The sequence below is a fragment of the Sinohyriopsis cumingii genome, chromosome 6 (genome assembly GCF_028554795.1).
Source record: "Sinohyriopsis cumingii isolate HCF-2022 chromosome 6, ASM2855479v2, whole genome shotgun sequence".
Lineage (NCBI taxonomy): Eukaryota > Metazoa > Mollusca > Bivalvia > Unionida > Unionidae > Sinohyriopsis > Sinohyriopsis cumingii.
In genome coordinates this window covers 74,994,933-75,022,048 of record NC_142966.1, presented here as the reverse complement: position 1 = coordinate 75,022,048, position 27,116 = coordinate 74,994,933, and the positions used below count along the sequence as shown (strand labels likewise).

Below are 27,116 nucleotides of genomic sequence, written 5' to 3'. Positions count from 1 at the left end.
GTGTTAATGATTCTAAAGACCTGGCACCAAACTTTTCTAAAACGTTATTTTAACAGATCTGTTAGTGAAAAGCAGCTATCAAGCTGATACTGCCTTTCTGGCACGAGTTGATGATTTTTGTCAAAATTAAAAAAACCCCACATGGAAACAGTCTCAGAGACACAGTTCTGAAGCACAACACATTTATCCCAAGATGCACCTACATTACAAATGTTTCAATCTGGGAAGTATTAGAACTGGGGTTCAGAAATAGCAATAATGAATGAACCCACAAAAAATTCACAGCAACCCAGTCCAAGTGTGCAATCTCCATCTACCTGAAGATGATCCAGAAGTCTGCCAGGAGTGGACACCAGTATGTTGATGCCCTTGCTGAGTTTCTTTGCCTCTTCTTGCCGGTTGGTGCCCCCCATGATCAATCCATAAGTGTGACAGTGGTACTTCAATACTTCTTTCAGAACACCAAATATCTGCATCGCCAACTCGCGTGTTGGAGCAATAATTATGCAGCCAGTGCCTAAGAAATATACAAAAAATATGAGACTTAAACTAAAGACTTGTACTATCTAAAGAGTACAGACTGGTTTCCAGCTCCATGCATCAGGCTGAAACATTTGTAGCAGACAAAAGTTGAATAGATTTTAGCGAGATCCCCAATTTGTGATATGACCCTGACCTTTAAAAGCTGCTGAAACATATTATCAATGCGAAATGCAATAAATTCTGAAGATTAGCTTGTAAAGCCTGCTGTATGCCTTCTTTGGCAAAAGGAAGGAGTATTTAAGTGCAGGAAGTCTGTGCAAGTACAAATTTTTAACCTTAATATATGATTTTAATGTGGGGATTGTAACTTTTGATCGGAAATCACAGGGGTGGTTTGGTGACAAGCTTCTTGTTGTTATTATTATGGTGCAAGGCGTTGATATAGATAAAACTTCACATAAAATGACATGGGAAGTAGTCCGCAGAATTTACTGATGTGTAAAGAATTCCAGATTAGTAACAAGTGACCGTTTACATTCAATCAAAATGTCGAAAATATGGTCAATTCATAAATACTGATTTAGATTAGTCTTTGTTGTGACTGAATTTGATTGACAGGATGTCAATGAATACGCCATAAATTTTGAAGAAATAAAACATTAATGTATCATTAAAATATCTCCATGCGTTTAAAGGTAATACAAATAGAGGATACTAATATTTTCCGTTTTCTTCACCCTGTCCTTGAAGCACAGGGCATGTGACTGTCTAGTTACGATATATAACAGGTTGAAAGTTTCATTAAAACATCATCAGAGGGACAAAACGTATGTTCCTGAAAAGGATTAAAGTCAAGTTATATTTTTTTTTTCTGTGACCTTCACCATGAGGAATGTTAGAAACAATCTATGATGGCTGAAGCTTCGTTAAAATATCAAAACCTGCAGTTATTTAAAACTTGTACTCGAGATAATGATACAAGCTGAAAGAATTATACTGCCGGTGATGTGACCTTGACCATGATGAAGGACTCTAGCTATGGTGTGCAACACTCTTAAAAGTCATAATATAATATTTGTGCAAGGACTCATGAAAATCTCTCCAAACATTGACAAGCATAATGTTAATGGTGGGGGTGTGTGTGATTAGATTTTTAATGTAGAATTTAACAAGTTTCAGTCATATCACTACGATGTCTGCAGTGTGGCAGCTTATAGTGATGTCTAGCACTGGGACATCATGCTGCAGACATGTAGCATGATCTCCCACCCAGTCACATTATCCTGACACCAGGCCAATCAGTCCTAACATTAACATCTTAACTAATGCTAAGCGCGCCTAGCGAGGCAGCTGTTAGTACCATTTTTTAAGTCTTGTATGAATCAGTCAAGTTTCAAAACCCATGACATGTCGCATCAGAGGTGGACACTCTAACCCCATATATGTTAATGGATCTAATGACAAATGGACAGACACGTGTTTGGCAGGATGTTTGTTTTAATGGCAGTTATAACACATTATTGGCTATATCTGGTCAAGGAAATGGGAACTAAGTGACCTTTCCAAGGACATAACAAGGCAGCTGACCTAGGATGGGTACCAAACCCAATGAGACTGAAACTGAGCTAATGTAAGAGAGACAAATCCCAATCAGAGAATATTTCAGAAAAAATCTTTTTTCAACATTTTTCTTATATTTGCACTTAACTACTTTAAATATAAAGTGAGGATAAAAGTATACATTAAATAAATTTGTTTAATTTATATGAGTATTCAGCAATGACTATAAAAAATATGGAGAAAGTTAAATTTGTTTTGGTTGAAGCAAGCAAAAAACACCTCTGCTTAATTTACACAAGCAAAACTATGAAGTTTCCAAAACTAAAGGTAAATTAAAACAAGAAATACATATGTACCATGGAAAGAGTAATCTGGAGCACATAGTTACCAATTCCTATTATTGCTGGTGTCAAATATCTTCCTTACAAGACCATGTATAAAAGATGATTTTCTTCACATAACAAGGACATGTCATTGATATGACCAGCATTATCACCTGGGTTTCTCCCTTCCCCTAGGGATTAGACACCGAATTATAACTCAGAAACTTCTCATAACCTGACCCTTAAAGTATACGCTTACAAGGGGAGTTAATCTATCTGGTCAGCATGGATTATTTATCCTCTGGTGCAACTGGAGTTGTAATTTGGAAGCCACTGAGATCCACATCCTAGGAAGCTGCAATGGCTCAGTGGGTAAGACACTGGACTTTCAACCAGAGGGTTGTGGGTTCTGTTTTCCTACCATATGATCAGTGTTGATCATCAATGACATGCGGGTCTCAATTAAGATCTTTACAAAAGCTTGAGTAGCAAGTTTAATCAAAATTTGTCTGAAAAGTGTTCACAATCTCAGCCAATCAAGTACAAGATCACAACATTAATATGCATGGATCTTGATCACAATTAAATTCGTCCGACATCGTGATGAAATTATCTCACATACCAAGTCTGATAAAAATCTGTTCAGAAACATGGCCCGCACAGTGTTTACAAGCTCTGCTGATCAGATGTAAAATCACTGCATTAATATACAGTCAAATCTGTCAAAAGCAGCCACCTAGCAAAAGTGGTCTTTGTAGACAGGTGACCTCTGAATGCAGGTTTAGCTCTTAAGCCTGATTCACGACAAATTTATGGATTATGAACTGAACAGCATTAGCATTAGGATTATTATCAGAAATATTATCATAATTCAAATGTACATGTATTATTATTAGCAGTAGTAGTATGCTACCATGATACATGCATTTAGTTTAGCAAAAAGGAAAAATAACAAAATATAATAAAATAAGTTCCATTCCTCACACACTGACTTGCCAATGACAAGAGGTGTTATGTTCTCTCCTGTAGAGAAATAACTGCATTTAACAGCACACGACTCAGCTTGTCATTTAATGTCTCATAAAACCAATCTGATAATTTAAATTTACACCCATCAAGTGAAGAAAACAACAATTGTGTACATGCACTTGTTTATATATCTCTCTCAATCTGACACACAGACACACACACACATTCTCATTATCAGTAGAAATGGTTCCAAAAACAAAATTACAAATTGACAGCTTACATGTAATTGTGAAACACACAACTGATATTTTGTCAAGGCAGTTTGTATAATCAGGCATGAAAACAGATATTCATACTTTATTAAACTGATGGATTATGCAGTTGTGCAAACTCACTGAGATCAAAAAAAGTGGGCTTCTGTTTGCGACATTTGATGATTAGACAATGAAAAGAACCTTCCTGGGCCTACTGTTAATATCAACTAACAACTACACCTTTAGTCTGAGTTTCCTCTGACCCTTCCCATAACATTTTTGATATTTCAACAAATACGTTGAATGTAGGGTCAGAGTCAACTGCCTGTCAAAAAGTTGGAATTTGCTGCCTCAGTGTGGTGGCATCATAGGATAGCCACTTACAAACGGGCCAAGCAAACTTAAACAATGTTATATCAAATCATAACTGCATGAAATTGATAAGAAAACAATTTTTTTGCTGAGAAAATTTGAGTATTATAATCATTATGTGTTTAATCCGGTGAAAACAAGATGAAACTACAGGCGTTGATGAAATTTGATCTGGTACTCGCCATTTGTATTTCGAGTCATATGAATACAAAAATCTTGTAACCTACATGTAAATGACATCAGAGGTCCAATAGGCACATAATATAAATAATAAAACCCATTTCCAATGCTGTTGTAAAAAAAATATGAAAATATTAAAGTCACATACAGATTGTAAAACAATGAAAGGACACAATTCTCAACATATTCTGAGAATGACTAGAAACCTGTTGTTGTCACAGCAAGTTGGAGAAAGTCAAGATTCATCCAGATTAAAGCATGTGTCAACTTTGGTTTTCTTGTATCACAAGTTTACCTCTGTGACATGTATTCTCTGATGAATGTGGACTTTAAGTTTCAGTGAATTAGGGTAAGTACAATTGAAATATGATATGTTTAAACATCAATTCACATAATGCACCATCCTATATACCATTCCTTCATCTGAAACAAAGTTTAATTTGCATACTTGGAGTGGTCACAGCTGATTTGCTCTAATGACCACAGAAGGCAGGGTGAAACCACTGCTTGGTTAAGAACACGGCCGCTGGTTGCTTAAGACAAGTGACCACTGATTACATGACATTTATCTAGGAAATCTGCTGTTGGTGAAATTAAAATGACCATTGTGACCAGTGACTGTTTGAATGTGAATAGATTTCATGCTTAACTGATCTGATACAAGATAAAAGTTTACATAACAAATCTGATCAAAAGTATGGTCTCTAGAGTGTTCACAAGCTCAGCCAATCAGATGCAAGATCACCTCATTAATATGCATGCTTATAATTGGTCTCATCTGAGGTCCTGATGATGCAAGTTTACGTGGAAAACATGATCAATAATAAGGCCTCAAGAGTATTCATCAAAAATAAGGCCTCTAGTGTGTACGATTTCAACCAGTCACATTCAAGATCAAGTCATTAATATGCATGGATGTCACTCATTAAAGAACCCACCTGAGATAAAACTCAGAAATAACTTACATGCCAAGTCTTATCAAAATCTGACCAGAAATGATGCATCTTGCATATTCACAGACAATTGTTGATGGATGACATGATGCATGATGGGCACAGGGACACACCATTAGGTCACTTGGACTTTAGTCAGGTGAACTAAAATACTATTATAACAAAGAATAAAGTATTGATGACCTGCGTTTGATAAACCTACCATTCCTTGGCATGAATTTTAGCTTGTACATGAGCTCAATGGCAGGGATTAGAAAAGCCAATGTTTTCCCACTTCCTGTCTTGGCAGCTCCCAAGAGATCCCTGCAAGAAATGAAATATTATTTACTTGTAGACCTCTTATAATGTGATCCAATGCCTGCAGAGAATTCCTACCATAACATTTTGTGGTAAATATGACTTGTAAACTGCCAATGTCATCCAACTACCACCCATGTGTGAGTTACTATTTTGCTCTTGTTGCATGAATTATCTGAATACATCTTAACTCATTAACCCCTGGCGCCATGTGTACGTGGCAGGAGGTAGTAGCCTACTGCCAAGCTCTGTAGCGTCAAGGTCATGTACGATGCACTAAAGTGGATGGCATTACAGAAAGCTAGACAGATGTAGCTCTACAATGATACCAAATAATCTGGACATTTTAGTTGCACTACAAAATACATGGGAAAAAACCAAATTTTCTGGACCTGTTTTTTTCACCCAAAATTCACTTGTGGTCAGAATCCAATTTTCTGTCTGGATTTTAGACTTTTTGGCCTCAGATCTAAGGCAGAATAGTCTGAACTGCACACATACAGGTGAACCTTTGCAAAAGGAAGGATAAGGTGGGCTTTTGGAATAAAGAGTGGTCTCGATACAAAAATGATGGGTCATTAAGCAAAAAAAAAAAACAAAAAAAAAAACTCCAACTTTTATCTTTCTGCTATTGCACGGGCAAACTAACCAATGGAAAACAATGTTTCTAACACAACTTGGCATTAGGCTAGAGGGAAATCGCTTGGAATTCGATGTATTCAGAAATAGCCCCCACCCCCAAATGTGTTTCCTACTCGCATTTCAGGCAAAAACAATAAAGACCTCCAGGGCTTAATGAGTTAAACATGATTTCAGATAGTTATTATTATTATTTAATATCAAGTAACAGCTATCATCACTTTATTTCATCTGTTTTAATTTAGTACATTTCAATGAACAAGTGCTGGATCTAGTGACCAGTGTTCAATGCTGCTCACTGTTTCCACTGTTAATGAAAGCAGGATAAACATTAATAAGATTCCGTTGAGAAAACTGATGCTCAAATGCCCAGACAGAATGTCCAGGAATTTAAGATAAGAACATTTCATTAACTTTTGAATGCTGAACCGTCTTTGATATTTTTGAACAACAAATTTTTTAAAATTAGCTACTGTGGCAACCATACTGGATGTTAGATTGGCACCATTTTCATTTAGGACAAACTAGACACTAATATTCAACTACTGGTGAAAACCCTACTGATCACTTTAATCCAACCTACAAAATAAATCAACAACTTACAATTATCACCAATATTGGTTTGTTTTGTACAATATGAAAGAAACATTAATTCCACTACTGACTGACAGCTTACATATGGCTGTAAAGTGAAGAACTGACTCTTTGGTAGGCCAGCTTGTATAACATAGGCTTGGAGTAGCAATAAAATCATTGTCAAGATGGCTGCCATGGTAGTGATACTAGACATCATCCCGGAGTACTGATAAGATTTCAACGATTGCCACAGTGATGGCCATATTGGAAATCACATTGGCATAATTTTTGTTTAAGACCAACTTGACACGATCAGAAGATACGAATACACTAGTAAAAACTAAATGAGATTATTACAGATCATTATCAAAATGGACAATAATACGGTTTCTCTGAGATGCAAAAGTCTGCTTAAATGTCCAAGTACTTTTAATTTTGGATGCACAAAAATTCAACAGCTGAGTCTACAGTACACTTTAGGAAAATTTTCGTTATATATATGAGCTATTTATACACAGCAAGTATCAATCATGTAATGTGTTGGCTTACAAAGTTCAAGCAATTGTAATGGTATTAAGTTGCAAAGGTTAGATCTTAGCAGACGAGATTTAGATGCCATTTTAATTAATTGCAGGTGCCAAATGATTAATTTTATCAAAAGACTAATTGCATGCACTTGCTTTCCCATCATGTTTTAAATCCTTCTGTAATGTTTGGAACACTTCCATTTTATGTACACCTTATCTGAAAAATAGTGCCAAGATTTTGGGATCTGATTTGTTTGTAGCAAGAATAAGAACTCCCATGTTAAATTCCAAAATTGGTCACAAAATCAACAGACTTCTTTGGCATCAGATGTGCCTGATTTTTTTAGTGGTTTGACAGAAGACAATAGCTACTACATTAAGTTTTGACAAAGAAAACAGAACATGAAAGAGACGGAGGGATATGTGAAATGAACCATGGAATAGGACATTTCCATGGGCTGCAAAACAAGAAAACAAAGAAATAATATTAGCTTTATACACTCAGACTTGTTTCCAGACTTTCCTGTTTTATGTTGCTAGTTTCACTGATACCATTAATGGCTTGTGAGTGAGGTTTTTCAGCACTTAATCTTATTAAGACAAAAAGTGTGGACATTTAAAACAACAAACTGTAATGAAATTTATGAGGGTGATGAGGTCTGCCTGCTGTCTATTTATAAAATGAGACTGATGAAGGAAGGTCCACAAACTGTTAAAGTGTATTTAGAAAATGAGATCAATGAAGGAAGGTCCACAAACTGTTAAAGTGTATTTAAAAAATGAGATTGATGAAGGAAGGTCCACCTGCTTTTAAAGTGTATTTAAAAAATGAGATTGATGAAGGAAGGTCTACAAACTGTTAAAGTGTATTTAAAAAATGAGATCGATGAAGGAAGGTCCAAAAACTGTAAAAGTGTATTTAAAAAATGAGATCGATGAAGGAAGGTCCACCTGCTGTTAAAATGTATTTAAAAAATGAGATCGATGAAGGAAGGTCCACAAACTGTTAAAGTGTATTTAAAAAATGAGATTGATGAAGGATGGTCCACAAACCGTTAAAGTCTATTTAAAAACTGAGATCGACGAAGGAAGGTCCACAAACTGTTAAAGTCTATTTAAAAAATGAGATTGACGAAGGAAGGTCCACAAACTGTTCAAGTCTATTTCAAAAGGAAGTGATAGAGTATGCTTGCTGTACAGTGTTGCTTAACGATGAAATGAAGCTAAAAATGAATGGAATATGGTAATTTGTTTCCTCTTCAAGTGTCTTTGCAAATTTGTCGATCTGGAATGGCATTAAGATGATTAAATACATTATGGTAGAAAAGAAAGTGTAATCTCTTCCTTAATTCCTTCTAGCTTCAAGCAAAGTAAAAAAAAAAAAAATGGCAAGGTAAAGTCATTGAGAATTGTTATAGTTACCATATCACATACACTCACAATTATCACTGTTCTCAACTGAACAAGTTTTTCCTTCTTTTATTGTAATACTAAATATTTCACAATGAACAATCATTTGCAACCCGATGAGATATTGGTTACCCAACATTATATATGTAATGTTCTGAAATAATGTAATTGGGAATCCTACTTTCAAGCCTGGGCCTTCAACTTTTTTCAAGGAAGGAGTCCTGAACTGAAAGTTTAAAAACCCTATGGAGAACACTGATACTGACCTGCAAAAAATATAAATAAATTCACTTGAAAAGTCACAACTGTTGTATGCAGTAGGTATATCAACCTTACTATATCACTGAGAAGACTGGATGGTCAAAATTATAAATGCATTGAAATCTCTGAAGCACTGTTAGCAGTTTGAACAAAAGTATAAACTGGTAAATGCCTTGCATACATATAGCCAACTAGTGGGAGCAAAGGGAGTTAATCTGTAAGAGTTACTTTACTTTGTCTCCATGAAATGAAACAGTTTTTTTGTCTTTCATAAAGTGCAGGATTTGTAGCATAGGTTATTTCCTATTGTTAACGTGATTTGATAATGTATATGATGGAGGAACAAAGCCGATACAGTATCTATTTTTACAGCAATGCCGACAATGTCATGTGAAGATTCCGTGTGATACCCGACAATATGCCTAGCAGTACAGATGGGATCAATCTGGAATGCCAGTGTATGCCTAGCAGTACAGATGGGATCAATGCCAGTGTATGCCTAAATCTGGTTTGTTGTTGGAAATGTGTGTCAAATTATGAAGCAATTACGATCAATGATCAAGGCAGCTTGACATCCGTCATGTGAAGATTTGCCATCATGTGCTTATTTTGTAAGATTCTTTTCTGTTATTGCAATATCATTCAATTTTATAGTTGTGAAGATAAATATACAAAAAAGAATAAGATTTACATTTCATAACAACAAAAGTCCAATATAAGGCTTTTGCTATCAGTCAAATATTTTCACCTTTGGATATGTTCAGCATTAACAAGCATGTCCAGAAGGTATGTATGCATGTTTACATGTATGTATTTATGTCTGTCTGTTATGTATGTACAGGGTTTAAGAGCACATTAGCACAATTCTGGCTATAATATTTAGCAATGACAAAATAACTCACCTCCCTTCAAGGAGATAGGGGATGGTCTTAGCCTGTATTTCAGTCATGTGAGTGAGTCCCATATCAGCTATCCCTTTTAAGGTGCTGGAGGAAACCAACTCCTCTAAGGATTTGAAGGATTTGTCTGTCAGGATACCAGCCCCAAGGGTACTACCAGGTACTGAAATAAAAAATGTTTATACATTCTTGTCAACAGTCATTTTATAATAAACAATATGGCGAACCTCTTATCTTCAGTACCCTCAGGTAAAATATCTAAAATGAAACAAATAAAAGAAATTAATAGCAATCTGAATAACTAATGTAATTCTTCCTCGCCAACTAGGCTCTATAAACCCAACTACAGAGATCAAGACTGATGAAGGCAACAGGCTATGAGCAGCAGAACATGTCAACAAGAACAATGGCTGATCAGCTCATACAATTTTCTTCAAAGCTGTAAATATCGCATTAAGTGTTATACAACAGTTAGGGGTGTTCTTGTAAAAGATTCACAAATTTTATAATATAACTGCCAGAAGTAAAGTGTTCTAATGAAAAAAATATATTAATGGCTGTACTGACAGTGAACATGACAGCTTAAAACATAAACAAAAGGCCCAAGTGTCCTGATATCACTTATCTGGGTAGTTTACACTTCACTTTAGTCAAACTGTAGAAAAGCTTGGCACACATACTTGCTATAGTGTCTACTAATCTTGGTGTCATTTAGTCTTTTCTGAAACATACATATAAGATCCCTTTCACATATAAAATAGCAAGTCTTTTATATAATTAGCACTGTCCCCCAGATTTCTCTTTGTTTCCTGGGAACTAGGCCCTAATTCATAACTCAGAAACTTAATAACCTTACCCTGAAAGTACACACACTATTTTGGCATTACATGGGGAGTCAGCATGGATTCCTGGGTTTGTCCTAACCAACCTGGGACCATTGCCCTTGAGTCAAAACATGGAAGCCACTGAGATCCATATTCAAGGGAGCTGTGGTGGCCCAGTATTCATGGCGTTGGACTTCTGATCCAAACATTGTGGGTTTGCTTCCCACTACATGAACAACCTGGATTGACAGCCAAATGTTTCAATGATCATGTTTATCTTGGCTCTTAGTAACAAAATCTGAAAGTGTTTCAGGAGAAAAGCATATTCAGTTATATTTTTTAGATGCAAAAAATACCAAATATAATAAAATAATTTGCAAGTAATGGTAATGAATACATCAAATACCACACAAAAATGCAAAATACATGTTAAGTTTGGTTGGTGTAATATGGCACAGCAATTAAAGTAGGTTATTGTCCAAGGCAATTTGGGTAAAGTGCTTGTGCATGGAAGATCTGTTAACCCTAATAAGATTTTTGTTCAAGTAATGGTCAATATTTTCTGTACGTTTAAAGAAAAAGTTTTCAAACTACATTCAGACCTTAATTACCTCCAGTACAGTTTCGGAAACTGCTTCTCCAAACTCCATGGAGTTAAATGGCTTCTTGCAAGATCTCTCAACTTGATGCGTTTTATTTTCCTAAAATATCTAATGGCAAATCTCCCGAAATAACACGTACTCACAAAAACACGACAGGTTGTCCAATAAAGTAACTGATGCCTTTTCTACTTTCTCACAACAATTCTTTTTATACTCCTGTACTCACTGTTTTAACTTTAGAGACTGATTTTCTGTTTCACATGGAACATATTTTTGTTTGTCGGATGACATTCTGAAATAATGCTGTAAGAATCATCTTGATCATGCAGATGTTAAGCATAAAACAAATGGGCAAATTAAAATGTCTGAGGTACTCCTATAAAGTAAGTCTGGTTACCTGATCAACACATAAAGGGACATACCACAAACTGACTTAATGTTTGGCCAGGTAAACTAAAAATTACAATTTACAAAGTCAGTCTAAATACAAAACTTCCACTGTAGTTGTCAATGAGATGAGAAATTTAAATAAGAGCAAAATAATTAATCTGTATTGATAAAAGAGAATTTTATCAATTCTTTTTGTGCCAAAGATTCATAAAGCTCTTTAGGTTGACCTGAACAGTGGGTGAATGTGGTGTTCAATATCCCTAATATAAATACACCAATCAAATTTCATGACTATACACACAACTGTATGTAAGGAACTGAGTTCAGTGTAAAAAATAAATATAATTGTGCGAGTATGAAAGTATGTTACTGTGATCTACTTTTGCTCATGATAAGTATTACCCTCCAAGGTGAATATTCATTAAAGTTCATGACTATACATAAAACGGTATCAGAGAAACTGAGGCAAATTCAACAACTGAACATAATCACCTGAACACAAAAAGTAGATCACTCGGACCTGCTTTTGCCCTTGGTAAGTAATAACCCCCATGATGTTACCATGAAGTTTCTTGACTGTACAATGTCAGAGAAAAGTGAGTTAAAATGCAAAACATTTACCTAATTGCTGGAGCATGAAAAGTTGTTGTTGTTGTTCTGGGGTTTAACGCCATTTTTCAGCCCAAGATAGGCTATACATGGCGGCCAGTATAACTGGTGGAGGAAGAACCCTGGACAACCCAGGGAAGAACCACTGATCAATGAGAAGCTACTGGCAGGCTTTCCTACGTACCCACGCTAGCCGAGCCTTGGACTCGAACCCACACAGACAGAGGTGAGATGGCAGTGATCCGGAACGGTGAGCGCTTTAGACCACAAGGCCACTCATGGCCCCGAGCATGAAAAGATCCATATGACCTAGTTATTAAAGGCCCCTATGACCTAGTTATGACCATCATGGGAACCACCCTCCAAGAAAAATATATAAAACAAGTTTCATGACTACACATTCATCAGTGTCTGAGAAACTGAGCTATATGCAAAGACTTTTTCATGTCGATACCTATGACAATAATGCCATAACAATAGTGGTCCTTTATATCTTTGCTGGAGACAAAAACAAGTGCCATTCAATCACCCCCACCACCTTTTGTCCTATAAGAGCCCTAAGCAAAGCAACTCACATTTTTGCTCCTCAAAAGGCTTTATGTCATCTGTACCATTTTTCATCTCTGAATCTGCCATTTCCTCTATCTTCTTTCTCTTTGGGGAGTCTGAAAGTAACAAATTATGGTCCAACTGCTATAAGTCAATATCTATAGTGCAATGTGAAAAGTGTACAACCCTAAAAGAAGAACAAACGATAGCCTTACTATTTTTAAACATATATATATATGTGTGTGTGTGTGTGTATATATATATATATATATATATATATATATATATATATATATATATATATATGTGTGTGTGTGTGTGTGTGTATATATATATATATATATATATAAATATATATATATATATACCTCCAATTCTCCTGCAATCCACCATGACATCCAAAGTAGAAATGAATCTATAGTACTGTCTATAAAACACAATAAAACAGTTGCCTGCAAGCCAACATCGACACAATATCTGTAACAAAAGTCCTTCTAAGGGACTTACTTTTCTTGGCTGTAAAAAAGTGTTGAGGAACCCACAATGAATCTCTTTTATTTGGATTGCCATGTTTTGAAATCAGCTTCATATTTTTAAGCAATAACAAGATTTTAAAGATGGCCATATTGGACACAAGATCAACACCATTTTCATTTAGGGTCAATTAGACATTATAAGAAGTCCTCTGGTGATAGTCCCATGTAGATGTGACCATCCAATCAGCAGGAGAAATGATAAAATTTTCCAGCTGGCCGCCAGCTTGATATTCAGATTAGATGCAAGATCGGCATCATTTTCATTCAGGATAAACTAGATATTACAAGAAATCTCTTGGCTGTACTGTATTTCAGAATAGTAAAATTATCATTTAGGACCAACCAGACACCATCATAAGACTACTGGTGAAAATCAAATGTCAATAGGGCATTTTGGACTAGTGTTAATATTTTCAAGATTGTCCATATTGGATTTCAGTCTGGTAACATTTTCATTAACACCAAACTGATCTTCACAAGAAGTCTTTTGTTGAGAACTCCTATGTCAGTATGTTTTTCATTTCAGAAGAAGTAGCAATAACAAAATTTTCAAGATGGTTGAAATGTTTGCCATATTGGATGTCAAATCAGCACAATTTTCATTTCGGACCAACAAGGCAGAATCTGAATTCTTCTGGTGAAAAACCTATGTTGATATGACATCCATCCACAAAAAGCAATACAATCTTTTTTACAATGGCTCCCATAGCAGCCACATGTGGATTCCAGATCAGCACCATTTTCAGTGAGGACCAACTAAAGATGTTAGGAAGGCTTCTAGTGAAAACGCCATGTTAATACGACCATCCATGTTGGAGTTGCATTAACAAGATATTCACCATGAACACTGTGGCGGCCATATTGGATGTCCAAGTGGTATCTATTTAAATCAGGACCAACTAGGCTTTTGGGATAAATCTTATGTAATGTTTCATGGCAATCCACCATGTAGCTTTAATAGGAGTAGTGATAACCAATCTGTGTTAACAGATTGACAGATGATGGACAACAGGTCATCTCAAATGCTCTTCTGGTCTAATACCAGTAGAGCTACAAACTGCAGGAGTATAGTGATTGGTCAATATGCACTTTTTCTATGACGACCATAACATGCACCAAGTAACACAGAAATCCAGTAATAAAATGACATTGCTGAGGAATCAATGAACTCAATGAGGAAAGGAAAATGTTATACAGAAATGGGTAACAATTCATCCAGGTCCAGAATGGATGGCATCCATGCAAGTATCAGCTGCTGCTTTCTTCTATCCATTCAATAGTACTTACACATACAGTTTAATACAAGTGCAGACCTGCCAACCCTAACAAGACCTCAGAAAGGTTGCTGATTTTTTCCATAAGTTAAACCAGTTTTCAGTAAGATGGAACAGAATAACATTTACTTCTATTGTCAAGCTGGAATACATTCATTTATAAGTCCAGAAGTGTGACTAAAGACTGATAAAGCTATGTTTACATTGTGTTCAAATAGGCCTAAAAATCTGTAAAGTTAATCTGAACCTTAATTAACTCCCATACAGTTTCACATATTGCAGTTCCAAACCCTAAGGAGCTCAATGGCCTCTTGCAATCTCTCAACTTGATGTAATCCTTTAAAAATAAATTCAATTTCATGTGAGCCATGGCAATGGCAACCATCTTTCCAGCCATGTGCCATACTCATATTAATGCACTGTTATCCTTATTGCTTTTCCCCCCAAGAATCTGAATATTCCATTTTATTCTTCTGTACTCTTAAAACTTTTTTTGGAGGTTTATTGTGTCTTTCATTCTTAAAATGTATCGCTTGATGGGTGTCATTTTTCAAACAAATAAGCAACAGCTTGATCATACAGATGTTTTGCATCACAATATACATGCAATTTAAAGCATCTGAGGTATTCCTGTACAGATGGCCTGGTTCCGTGACCAAATCCACTTAATGTAATGTGAAACCCAGATCTGAATCAAATACAGACAAGCCAGTATCCAGATTTTACTGCAAACAATTGTATTTCCATAATTTGTGCTTTTAATATTAAATCCATATTTGAAGGTCAATTCTGCATGACTTAATGGCAAAATCATAAGAGTTGGCAGTCTGGAAGTATCTGTGAATGAATACCTTCAGATTCTGCATCCACCATCTTCCTCTTTTCCTTTTTCTTCTTGGCAATCTTTTGTGCAGGATAAGTGCTAGGATTCTCTTTCGCTGTATGTGATTGGCTATCAAGGTCATCTTTATCTGTACTATCATCCATGATTCCTACATCAGTTGACTCTGTAAGTCAATAACCAAAAACAAAGTATGACATAATATTGAGAGAGAGGGCTGTTAGGTGTTTATCCACCATCTATTTCTTGATGCTGAAAACACTTAACAAAACGAAATGGACAGAGACTGTAAAATTAAAAGTTTAACTACACTAAGTATTTCCTTATATAGTTAATATAATCTTTTCCATGCCATGAAATGTGACCTATGTAATGATGATCAGTTTGTAATAAAGCACACTGGTTTTGTCATTCGAGAAGTTTACTAACAACATACACAAAAATATTTATTTTATATACTTGTAGTAGAGTCCAACTGCAAACTAGAGACACAGATCTGCCTCTGCATAACATGCCAGCAGATCAGGGTCTATGTAATTTGTCAGGAATAAACAGTAGAAAAAAATGCATAGGCCCATATCTGCTGGCACATTATACACAGTGTAATAAATCTGTGTTTTTGGGAAGTGATTTTTAAGTACGTATTTGGTACCTTTTGTTCTATTCAATAACCAGTAGAGCTTAAAAGCTAATGTACTGCCATTTGGGTGTCACTATTACACCTGATTTACCCAGGATGCATCACAGCAAAGAGTTTCACTTAAGAAATCATAAAAGACATGAGTAATGGACATTATCACTAAAACAAAATAACATAACTGGTAAACATGGCTACTTAAAACAAAGTTTAGTCGGCACATGGCAGAAGGAAAGTGCTGCTAAACCAATGAACTGTGTTAAGTCATGAGGCAATATACACAATAAATTTTTACTGATTTGGATTTGTAATGTACCTTTAACAATTCTTCAGTCATATTGCTACTATGTCTGCAGTATGGCAGTTTATAGTGATGTATAGCACTGGGGCATCATGCCACAGACTTGAAGCATGATGTCCCACCCAGTCACATTATCATGACAAGAAGCTGACCAGTCCTAAAACTAAACCTCTAAATGCTGAGCACCAAGTGAGGCAACTGTTAGTACTATTTTTATAAGTTTTTGGTATGACCTGGCCAGGGTTCAAACCTGCAATGTCCCGCATCTGAGACGAACGCTCTAACTACAAGGCCACCAGAAGAGTCACAACAAAAGATGGTAAACCAATGCATTGTGATGTGTCAAGTGGCAATATACACATCAAAAGCTCGTAAACCAATGAAATGTGATGTGTCAAGAGGCAATATACACATCAAAAGCTTGTAAACCAATGAAATGTGATGTTTCAAGAGGCAATATACACATCAAAAGCTTGTAAACCAATGAAATGTGATGTGTCAAGAGGCAATAAACACATCAAAAGCTCGTAAACCAATGAAATGTGATGTGTCATGAGGCAATATACACATCAAAAGCTCGTAAATCAATGAAATGTGATGTGTCAAGAGGCAATATACAAAAACAAAAGCTCGTAAACCAATGAAATGTGATGTGTCAAGAGGCAATATACACATCAAAAGCTCGTAAACCAATGAAATGTGATGTGTCAGGAGGCAATATACACAACAAAAGCTCGTAAACCAATGAAATGTGATGTGTCAAGAGGCAATATACACAACAAAAGCTCGTAAACCAATGAAATGTGATGTTTCAAGTGGCAATATACACAACAAAAGCTAGTAAACTAATGAACCGTGATGTGTCAAGAGGCAACATCAGGGATTGTCCTGGGCTTCGCCAATGTTGCAAATTGCGATTTATTTTCCTTATTGGCTACAAAATATTCTATTTGGTGTTTGTTTTTTGGCGACAGCTTTTTTGGTTCTTTAATTTGCACATTCACTCATGGATATGGAGTGGAGAAATTCAAAGGGACAACGAATAAAAGCCACAAACTTGGCTACACAATGCACTGGAATCTGTTACATAAACAAATCCTTTGTTCGTATTGAGAAACCCATCTTTACAGTGCATTGTTACATCATAATCCGCTTATGTTGACACCTGGCTCGAGTACTGTATGTTGTGATACACTCAATCATGCTACCAGACTTTATCTACAATCGACCGACCTCTGAAAACTGGTACAGACACAGCTACAATTAACTGAATGGCTAATCCTTCTGTTTTTTTGTTTAAATATACCAATAAAATAGTTTTGCTGAAACTTCAGAGAAAACTGATTACCTTTGAAGTTCCAATTGCTGTGTATAAATATAAAGCAAATGGAAAAAAATCTCAATCACAATTATATACTGTCAACAGTGCAACATTAACATGAGTAAACAAAAGTTAGACATTGCATGTTAATCATCTCATCCTAACAGTAAGTTAAAAAAATTAAAGCATTTGGATTTAGTGCAAATTCATCAGACAACACAGTCACTGAACCTGATATTAAACCTGGCAGTCCAACATCATCTACATGTAGTGATGGTAGTAATGCTTCAAGTGCAACACCACATCATGATGAACGGGTCAAAAGTTCCCGAAAATTTCTAGACAGCTGGAAACTTGGGTGTCTGTGGCTGAGATATGATACAAAGTCAAAGCAGATGTTCTATTTATTTACAACTGGCTGTCATATTTTGTTGTTGTTGTTGTTGTAGGGTTTTATGCCAATTTTCAGCACACGATAGGCTATACATGGCGGCCAGTATTAATGGTGGAGGAAGAACCCGGGAAAACCCCCGGAAAGAACCATCGACCCATGAGAAGCTAGTGGCAGGCTTTCTCACATACCCACATTGGCCGAATCTGAGACTCGAACCCATGCAGACAGAGATGAGATGGCAGTGATCCGTAAGGGACAGTGCTTTAGACCACTCTGCCACTCGGGGCCCCTTGTCATCTTTTGAAGAAGGAGTGTGTCACCAAACATGAATCCAGGCGGTGTAAGTAATATATAGTAATTTCGCTCATTGATATTTCAATGTTACAGCCAATCCCGTGTTACGACTGAAAAGACTTAAACTACGCAATAAGAAATAGCAAAACAAACAAGTTTTGCATAATTAAAAATAATGTATTTCTCAAAATACAAGAGCAAAAGAATTAAATTAACTTACAGCATGGTGAATGAATTTCAAGTTCCTAAAAGTCCTATCAATTCCAATAGTTGCAAGAAATCCGAATACATTCCAATGAATGAAAAATGACTCTTCTGTGTTGAAGTTTCAAATGTACATTAAAGAATTAATTAATTTCCAAAGAATTCAAATAGTCGTTGAATAAATTTAGTTAATACCATACTGCACAGTTATTCTAGCATGTCATGCAAAAAAATTAATCTTTTCAAAAACCAATTCAGGAGATTGAATCCGAAAACAGGCAGATTGGGACCTACCAGCGGGAATTTTTTCTGAGGCATATTTAAGCATCATTTTCACTAAATATTCTCCATTTTCCCAATACATGTGAAACTTTCAAAAAGGACATGCTGTTTCTCTCTGTGGAGAGCCTTATTCCCCAACAACATATCTCCATTTCATATGCTTTACAACAGCTGAAGGTAAGACTTGGCCTATTCGACATACTTCAAAGAAACCGCCTGTTCTACAATGAGTGAAAGCATTTGCAACTGATTGATAAACAAACCATGCCCTTTTTTGTTAAATCTAAAAATCCCTAAAATGGGTATGAATTTATGCTTATATATACAGTACATTAATGCCAGGTGTTGACTCGTGTAAGTTTCATTGGTGGGAATGGAGATCATATTTGCCTGTCGAGAAAAATTCTACAGCATTCAGTGATCATTCTTGGGATTTAGGAAGCAATTTACTACAAGCAAAGCATGTAAAGCGCAGCAAAAATAAATTTCAGAAACTCCTGCTTGACAGAGATGTACTTTGTGATGCTAGCCATAAAGGGGGTGGGGCATTTAATTACTGAATGCATGAAATCGAAGTTGAATTATATGTCGCTTATCTTACATTGCGAAGTACGATCATAGGTTTTTATAATTAACATGTCATTAACTAAAGTTCCTTACAAAAATATTATTTGGAAAATAACAAACACAATATAGATTTGATTAATATCCGATGTTTCTATTTTAAAAAATGAGATACCGTAGATGTCAGGAAAGTAGATATTTTACATTTGATAATGCATTTTTTTCAGGTGACAACAGTCATGCCTATGCACTAACGGTGATGCGGGATGCAAAGACCATGGAAGTAGCGAAGATCGCTGTTATTAGTAAAAGTATAAATGCCATTATCAGTGCCATGAGGAACACTTTCTTTTCGGCTTACTACCACCACAATTATTCCAAAGCTGCACCAGCTGCGTATCACACAGGTACTGAGAATATTATACAGCTTGTTAACTGTAATATTCTATGGATTTAAATTACAGTAACATGGCAAAAAACGTGTACAACCTTAAAATATTTATTGTGATGTTACATCTGTAGTACACTGTGATTGCTGCATTAATGCCAACTTCTTGCTAATTATATATATATATATATATATATATATATATATATATATATATATATATATATATATATATATTATATCAGAACAGGTATAATTATAAATTAAATATTTATGGCATAAAAAATTAATGACTATTTCCATTTCAAGGCAACACCCAACTCTCAGACCTTAAAGCAGATATGCACACATCGTATGCATTCAACAAGTGGGCAGTCCTAAAATCGTGACGGATCATCATGTGAGATTCTACAACATTTTAATGGTGCAAAACAGTCATGTAATGATTTATTTTGTAATATTATAACTGTATTGCTTGTTGTTAATAAAGTAATAACTATTCCATCTTTTGCAATATTCATTGCCTATTACACTAATAGACTTTTCATTGCCTATTACATTAACAGACTTGGAAAAATATTCACGACTTGTTTTGGCGACATTTTTTGAAAATTGGCGACAAAATATTGAGGTTGGCAATTTTTTGGCCGACTGTCAAAAGGCAATATACACATCAAAAAGGTGGTAAACCCATGAAATGTGATGTGTCAAGAGGCAATATACACATCAAAAGCTGGTAAATCCATGTAATGGGATGTGTCAAGAGGTAATATACACATCAAAAGCTGGTAAACCCATGAAATGGGATGTGTCAAGAGGTAATATACACATAAAAAGCTGGTAAACCCATGATATGGGATGTGTCAAGAGGCAATATACACATCAGAAGCTGGTAAATCCATGTAATGGGATATGTCAAGAGGCAATATACACATTAAGAGCTGGTAAACCCATGAACTGTGATCTGTCAAGAGGCAATATACACATCAAAAGCTGGTAAACCCATGAACTATGATGTGTCAAGAGGCAATATATACATCAAAAGCTGGTAAACCCATGAACTGTGATCTGTCAAGAGGCAATATATACATCAAGAGCTGGTAAACCCATGAACTGTGATCTGTCAAAAGGCAATATACACATCAAAAGCTGGTAAACCCATGAACTATGATGTGTCAAGAGGCAATATACACATCAAAAGCTGGTAAACCCATGAACTGTGAAGTGTCAAGAGGCAATGTACACATCAAAAGCTGGTAAACCCATGAACTGTGAAGTGTCAAGAGGCAATGTACACATCAAAAGCTGGTAAACCCATGTAATTACATACCTCCCTCTCTTTGAATTTAAACACAATACCTTTATGCTGAAACTGATATCATATATTTTCAGGTGAAAATGTCTGTCTAAAATAAAATCTAAGCTGCAGTTTTGAACAACATTTTGTTAGCTAGAATCAGTGCAGTTAGTCTGGGCTAACTTTAGTGTTGTTTCATGCAAAACTCCATTTGTTGATCTTGCTGCATTATCTATACTAGGCATTTCAAAGCACACACAGAATAAGAAGAAATTCCTAGGTCAATTATAAAACACAGTAACAGAAATACAAAGAGGCATGGCTTCAGAGGATTACTTCCCTATAGCTTAAGATACTGTGCAAAGCTAGAATAATTTAATATGTTGGCAACTGGGCAAAATCACTGTTAACAAGTCATGGATAAAGCATATACTGTGATGTTATTTAGAAAGATAATGTATATTAATAATGAACACACACTAATGTATATGTAATGTCTGTGACAAGATTTTTACCTTTGTTTTGCATTCCCAATATTACTTTCTTCTTTTTCTTTTTCTTCTTTTTGTCTAAAATGAGTTGGCCTGTAGTGTCAGCAACATCTTGTACCTCTAAACTCATGTCTTGTGATTCTAGGATTGACCAAAATAAAATCAACATTACATGTTTAATTTAGTAATCTGTTAATGCTGCTTGTGAAAATAATCAACAATTAACACTTCTAAAACTGAAAAAGGCAATGTCATTCATTAAGACAAAATTATTCCCATGTCAATTATTAAGACAAAATTATTCCCATGCCATTATTAAGACAAAATTATTCCCATGCCATTGATTAAGACAAAATTATTCCCATGCCATTGATTAAGGCAAAATTATTCCCATGCCATTGATTAAGACAAAATTATTCCCATGCCATTTATAAAGACAAAATTATTCCCATGTCATGTATTAAGACAAAATTATTCCCATGCCATTCATTAAGACAAAATTATTCCCATGCCATTCATTAAGACAAACTTATTCCCACGCCATTCATCAAGACAAAATTATTCCCATGCCATTCATTAAGACAAACTTATTCCCATGCCATTCATTAAGATAAAATTATTCCCATGCCATTCATTAAGATAAAATTATTCCCATGCCATTCATTAAGACAAACTTATTCCCACGCCATTCATTAAGACAAACTTATTCCCACGCCATTCATTAAGACAAACTTATTCCCACACCATTCATCAAGACAAAATTGTTCCCACGCCATTCATTAAGACAAACTTATTCCCATGCCATTCATTAAGATAAAATTATTCCCATGCCATTTATTAAGACAAACTTATTCCCATGCCATTCATTAAGATAAAATTATTCCCATTCCATTCATTAAGACAAACTTATTCCCATGCCATTCATTAAGATAAAATTATTCCCATGCCATTTATTAAGACAAACTTATTCCCATGCCATTCATTAAGATAAAATTATTCCCATGCCATTCATTAGACAAAACCATTCCCATGCCATTCATTAAGACAAAATTATTCCCATGCCATTCATTAAGACAAACTTATTCCCATGCCATTCATTAAGATAAAATTATTCCCATGCCATTTATTAAGACAAACTTATTCCCATGCCATTCATTAAGATAAAATTATTCCCATGCCATTCATTAGACAAAACCATTCCCATGCCATTCATTAAGACAAAATTATTCCCATGCCATTCATTAAGACAAACTTATTCCCATGCCATTCATTAAGATAAAATTATTCCCATGCCATTTATTAAGACAAACTTATTCCCATGCCATTCATTAAGATAAAATTATTCCCATGCCATTCATTAAGACAAACTTATTCCCATGCCATTCATTAAGATAAAATTATTCCCATGCCATTTATTAAGACAAACTTATTCCCATGCCATTCATTAAGATAAAATTATTCCCATGCCATTCATTAGACAAAACCATTCCCATGCCATTCATTAAGACAAACTTATTCCCATGCCATTCATTAAGACAAACTTATTCCCATGCCATTCATTAGACAAAACCATTCCCATGCCATTCATTAAGACAAAATTATTCCCATGCCATTCATTAAGACAAACTTATTCCCATGCCATTCATTAAGATAAAATTATTCCCATGCCATTCATTAAGACAAAATTATTCCCATGCCATTCATTAAGACAAACTTATTCCCATGCCATTCATTAAGATAAACTTATTCCCATGCCATTCATTAAGACAAACTTATTCCCATGCCATTCATTAAGACAAACTTATTCCCATACCATTCATTAAGATACAATTATTCCCATGCCATTTATTAAGACAAACTTATTCCCATGCCATTCATTAAGATACAATTATTCCCATGCCATTCATTAAGACAAACTTATTCCCATGCCATTCATTAAGATAAAATTATTCCCATGCCATTTATTAAGACAAACTTATTCCCATGCCATTCATTAAGATAAAATTATTCCCATGCCATTCATTAGACAAAACCATTCCCATGCCATTCATTAAGACAAAATTATTCCCATGCCATTCATTAAGACAAACTTATTCCCATGCCATTCATTAGACAAAACCATTCCCATGCCATTCATTAAGACAAAATTATTCCCATGCCATTCATTAAGACAAACTTATTCCCATGCCATTCATTAAGATAAAATTATTCCCATGCCATTCATTAAGACAAAATTATTCCCATGCCATTCATTAAGACAAACTTATTCCCATGCCATTCATTAAGATAAACTTATTCCCATGCCATTCATTAAGACAAACTTATTCCCATGCCATTCATTAAGACAAACTTATTCCCATACCATTCATTAAGATACAATTATTCCCATGCCATTTATTAAGACAAACTTATTCCCATGCCATTCATTAAGATACAATTATTCCCATGCCATTCATTAAGACAAACTTATTCCCATGCCAATCATTAAGATAAAATTATTCCCATGCCATTTATTAAGACAAACTTATTCCCATGCCATTCATTAAGATAAAATTATTCCCATGCCATTCATTAGACAAAACCATTCCCATGCCATTCATTAAGACAAAATTATTCCCATGCCATTCATTAAGACAAACTTATTCCCATGCCATTCATTAGACAAAACCATTCCCATGCCATTCATTAAGACAAAATTATTCCCATGCCATTCATTAAGACAAACTTATTCCCATGCCATTCATTAAGATAAAATTATTCCCATGCCATTCATTAAGACAAAATTATTCCCATGCCATTCATTAAGACAAACTTATTCCCATGCCATTCATTAAGATAAACTTATTCCCATGCCATTCATTAAGACAAACTTATTCCCATGCCATTCATTAAGACAAACTTATTCCCATGCCATTCATTAAGATAAAATTATTCCCATGCCATTCATTAGACAAAACCATTCCCATGCCATTCATTAAGATAAAATTATTCCCATGCCATTCATTAAGATAAAATTATTCCCATGCCATTCATTAAGAAAAAATTATTCTCACTGAAGGGAAAGAGTGTTAATGACATCGTGTGAAAGGGAACAACACAAATTCATGACTTTTCCCAGACTTTTTAGTCATTGAAAAAAAAAAATTCCAGACTTTTTCAAGGCCTGGAAAAGTAATTTTCAAATTTAAGACTCTTTCCAGAATTGCAGACCTGTGCGGGAACCCTGCTTTTCATTCTAAACTGAGAATTTCTGACATTTTACACCAACTTACTCCTTCACTGGCAATTTGCAATAAATAAATACATACATACACACACACACATAGATACATACATACATAATACCATAAAGGAACATAATATCTAATAATAGCTGGGTTACAGCTATGTTCCTATCTCTTTTTTGTACTAATGAAAACTTAACTGAATGAAATCTTTTCTGAAGAGGAAATAAAAAAGTCAGTCAGTCATACATACATACACCATAAAATGTAATAATAGTTGGGTTTAATGGCACATTCTAACAAGATTCTTGGCCAAAGCATGCCTGACATTGTTCACCTTGGAAACTGATTCATTTATCTTCTCTTACTTTTAAACCATTTTAAAGGAAATTAAAGCACAGCACATTCTTTGTATTTTGTATGGACTGAAATAAAATAAATAAAAAAGTGACGTAGGTTCTCATTCATTAATAAAGTGTTATAACTTCCCTGCATGACTTAAGGGACAGTCAAACATCATACATGTGAGTTTGGTTGTTTTGGCATAGATTCATTCATTTTTGGACAATGAATAAAATATTTTTGTATGTTTTAGGAAAATATGAGAAAAGTATGGCATGAAAAGGCTATCATTTATTCCTACTTCTAACTAAAAGGTCTTCCATGTTGCGAGTGTGCAATATTATTATAAATAAGTGTGCAGTACTCACAGAGAAGAATATTATTATAAAGTTTCATGATTTGAACATGAGAAGCACAATGAACTTCAAACACAAAATTGCAACCAAATCAATGAAGCATGAAATTCAAGTCACAGACACCTTATTCTAATAAGGGTGAAGCACTTTTCAAGATGCATCCACTCACGAAGTTTCAATATTCTGGTAAAACAGAGCATGCCAAAACTCATGGGCTAAAGTTAAATGCTTAACCCAAGTCAGCAGAAGCTGAAATACAGGTAACAATGAGCTTCTATTGTAATACAGGTTGGTAGTTATATACATACATATTATCATCTATTTTTCATGATTCTAGTATGAACAATGCCCGAGAAATAAACATCAAATACAAAATTTAATCCAAGTCCTTTCAGCACAACAAATATGGGCCATACTGACCTATTTCTGTAATGAGGAAGAAGAGCTCAGAGCTATCAAGATGCATCCCCTCACCATGTATCATAATTCAAGATAGGATGGCATGCAAAAAAAACGTGAACATAGCTAAATTAAAAAAATTAATATCTGCAAGTGAAATATAAAAAGTGAGGTACTAACAGAGTAGTATACGATCATACGGTTTCATGATTGTAGCATTAGAATATAATATTTAACCAAAGTCAGTAAGCTTGAAATATGTGTTACTGTGATCTGCCATGTGTGTAGTACGCAGAGGTTATAGACATGCTTTCCTTTACGAGAAAAGGAAAGCAAACATGAAATTCAACAGTCTAGGAACAGAGAGTGGAGTTTGAAAGAAGGATTCCTGTATTACCAAGAGCTCTGTAAAAAAAGCAGTAATACAATTTCTTTCTGCACTTTCTTCCTCCTCCAACATACCTGTAGCATCTTCCTCAGCATCAGAGCAACCAAGTGATTCGTCTGTGTCTGACCCTTCTCTCACTTGCTCCAATTTACTTGGGGCTGAAATATTAAGCCACAGATAAGAAATGCACATAAAAATTATATGGTATTGGCCACAACATACATCAACTCTCTTTTATTTCCTACCCAATAAGCTTCACCTCAGACTTTTGGATCACTTCTGTTGTTGCTGTGTTGGTTGTTTTTAACTGCACTTTCAAATCATTATTGGCTATAACAGATCAACAAGTATGTGTGTTTTGGATTTTTAATATAGCTTCAAAAAAACATTTCAGTCATATCGCTAAGATATCTGCAGTGTGACAGTTGATAGTGATGTCTAGCACTGGGGCATCATGCCGCAGATATGTAGCATCATGTCTCACCTAGGAACATTATCCTGACACCAGGCCGACCAGTCCTAACACTAACCTCTTAATGTTGAGTGCCTAGCGAGACAGCTGTCAGTACCATTTTTATAAGTCTCTGGTATGACTTGGCTGGGGTTTGAACCCATGACCTCCATCATCCGAGGTGGACACTCAAACCACTAGGCCACTGGAGTGGTTATGTGTCAAGGAAATGGCTTTTCCAAAGACATGACATTACAGGTGACCTAGGCTGTCTGGGGTGGATACTGAACCTTTGGATTACAAGTCTGACACTTGCAACTAAGCTAGAGTGGCTCCTGAATCACTCTAGAAGAACCTGCAAGCATTGCAAGAGTTAACTCATGCAAGCAGATTGTATAGTGTCAGCAAAAACCTGGTAGTCACATTACCAGATATGTAGAAATAGAAATACTTTG

At 35.2% G+C, this 27,116-nt stretch overlaps 1 protein-coding gene across 2 annotated transcripts in view; it reads right to left on the bottom strand.

Moving 5' to 3' along the window:
- LOC149797225 (uncharacterized) overlaps positions 1-27,116 on the bottom strand; it is a 128,293-nt gene that overhangs the window by 88,259 nt on the left and 12,918 nt on the right. For both annotated transcript variants that reach the window (XM_089961914.1, XM_089961913.1), the window contains exons 4-10: positions 26,285-26,368; positions 21,526-21,642; positions 15,339-15,494; positions 12,704-12,793; positions 9,707-9,866; positions 5,297-5,397; positions 318-517 (exon numbers count right to left, since the gene is read on the bottom strand). In XM_089961914.1, coding sequence (XP_089818040.1) covers positions 318-517; positions 5,297-5,397; positions 9,707-9,866; positions 12,704-12,793; positions 15,339-15,494; positions 21,526-21,642; positions 26,285-26,368 — 908 coding nt within the window. The remainder of the gene's footprint in view (positions 1-317; positions 518-5,296; positions 5,398-9,706; positions 9,867-12,703; positions 12,794-15,338; positions 15,495-21,525; positions 21,643-26,284; positions 26,369-27,116) is intronic.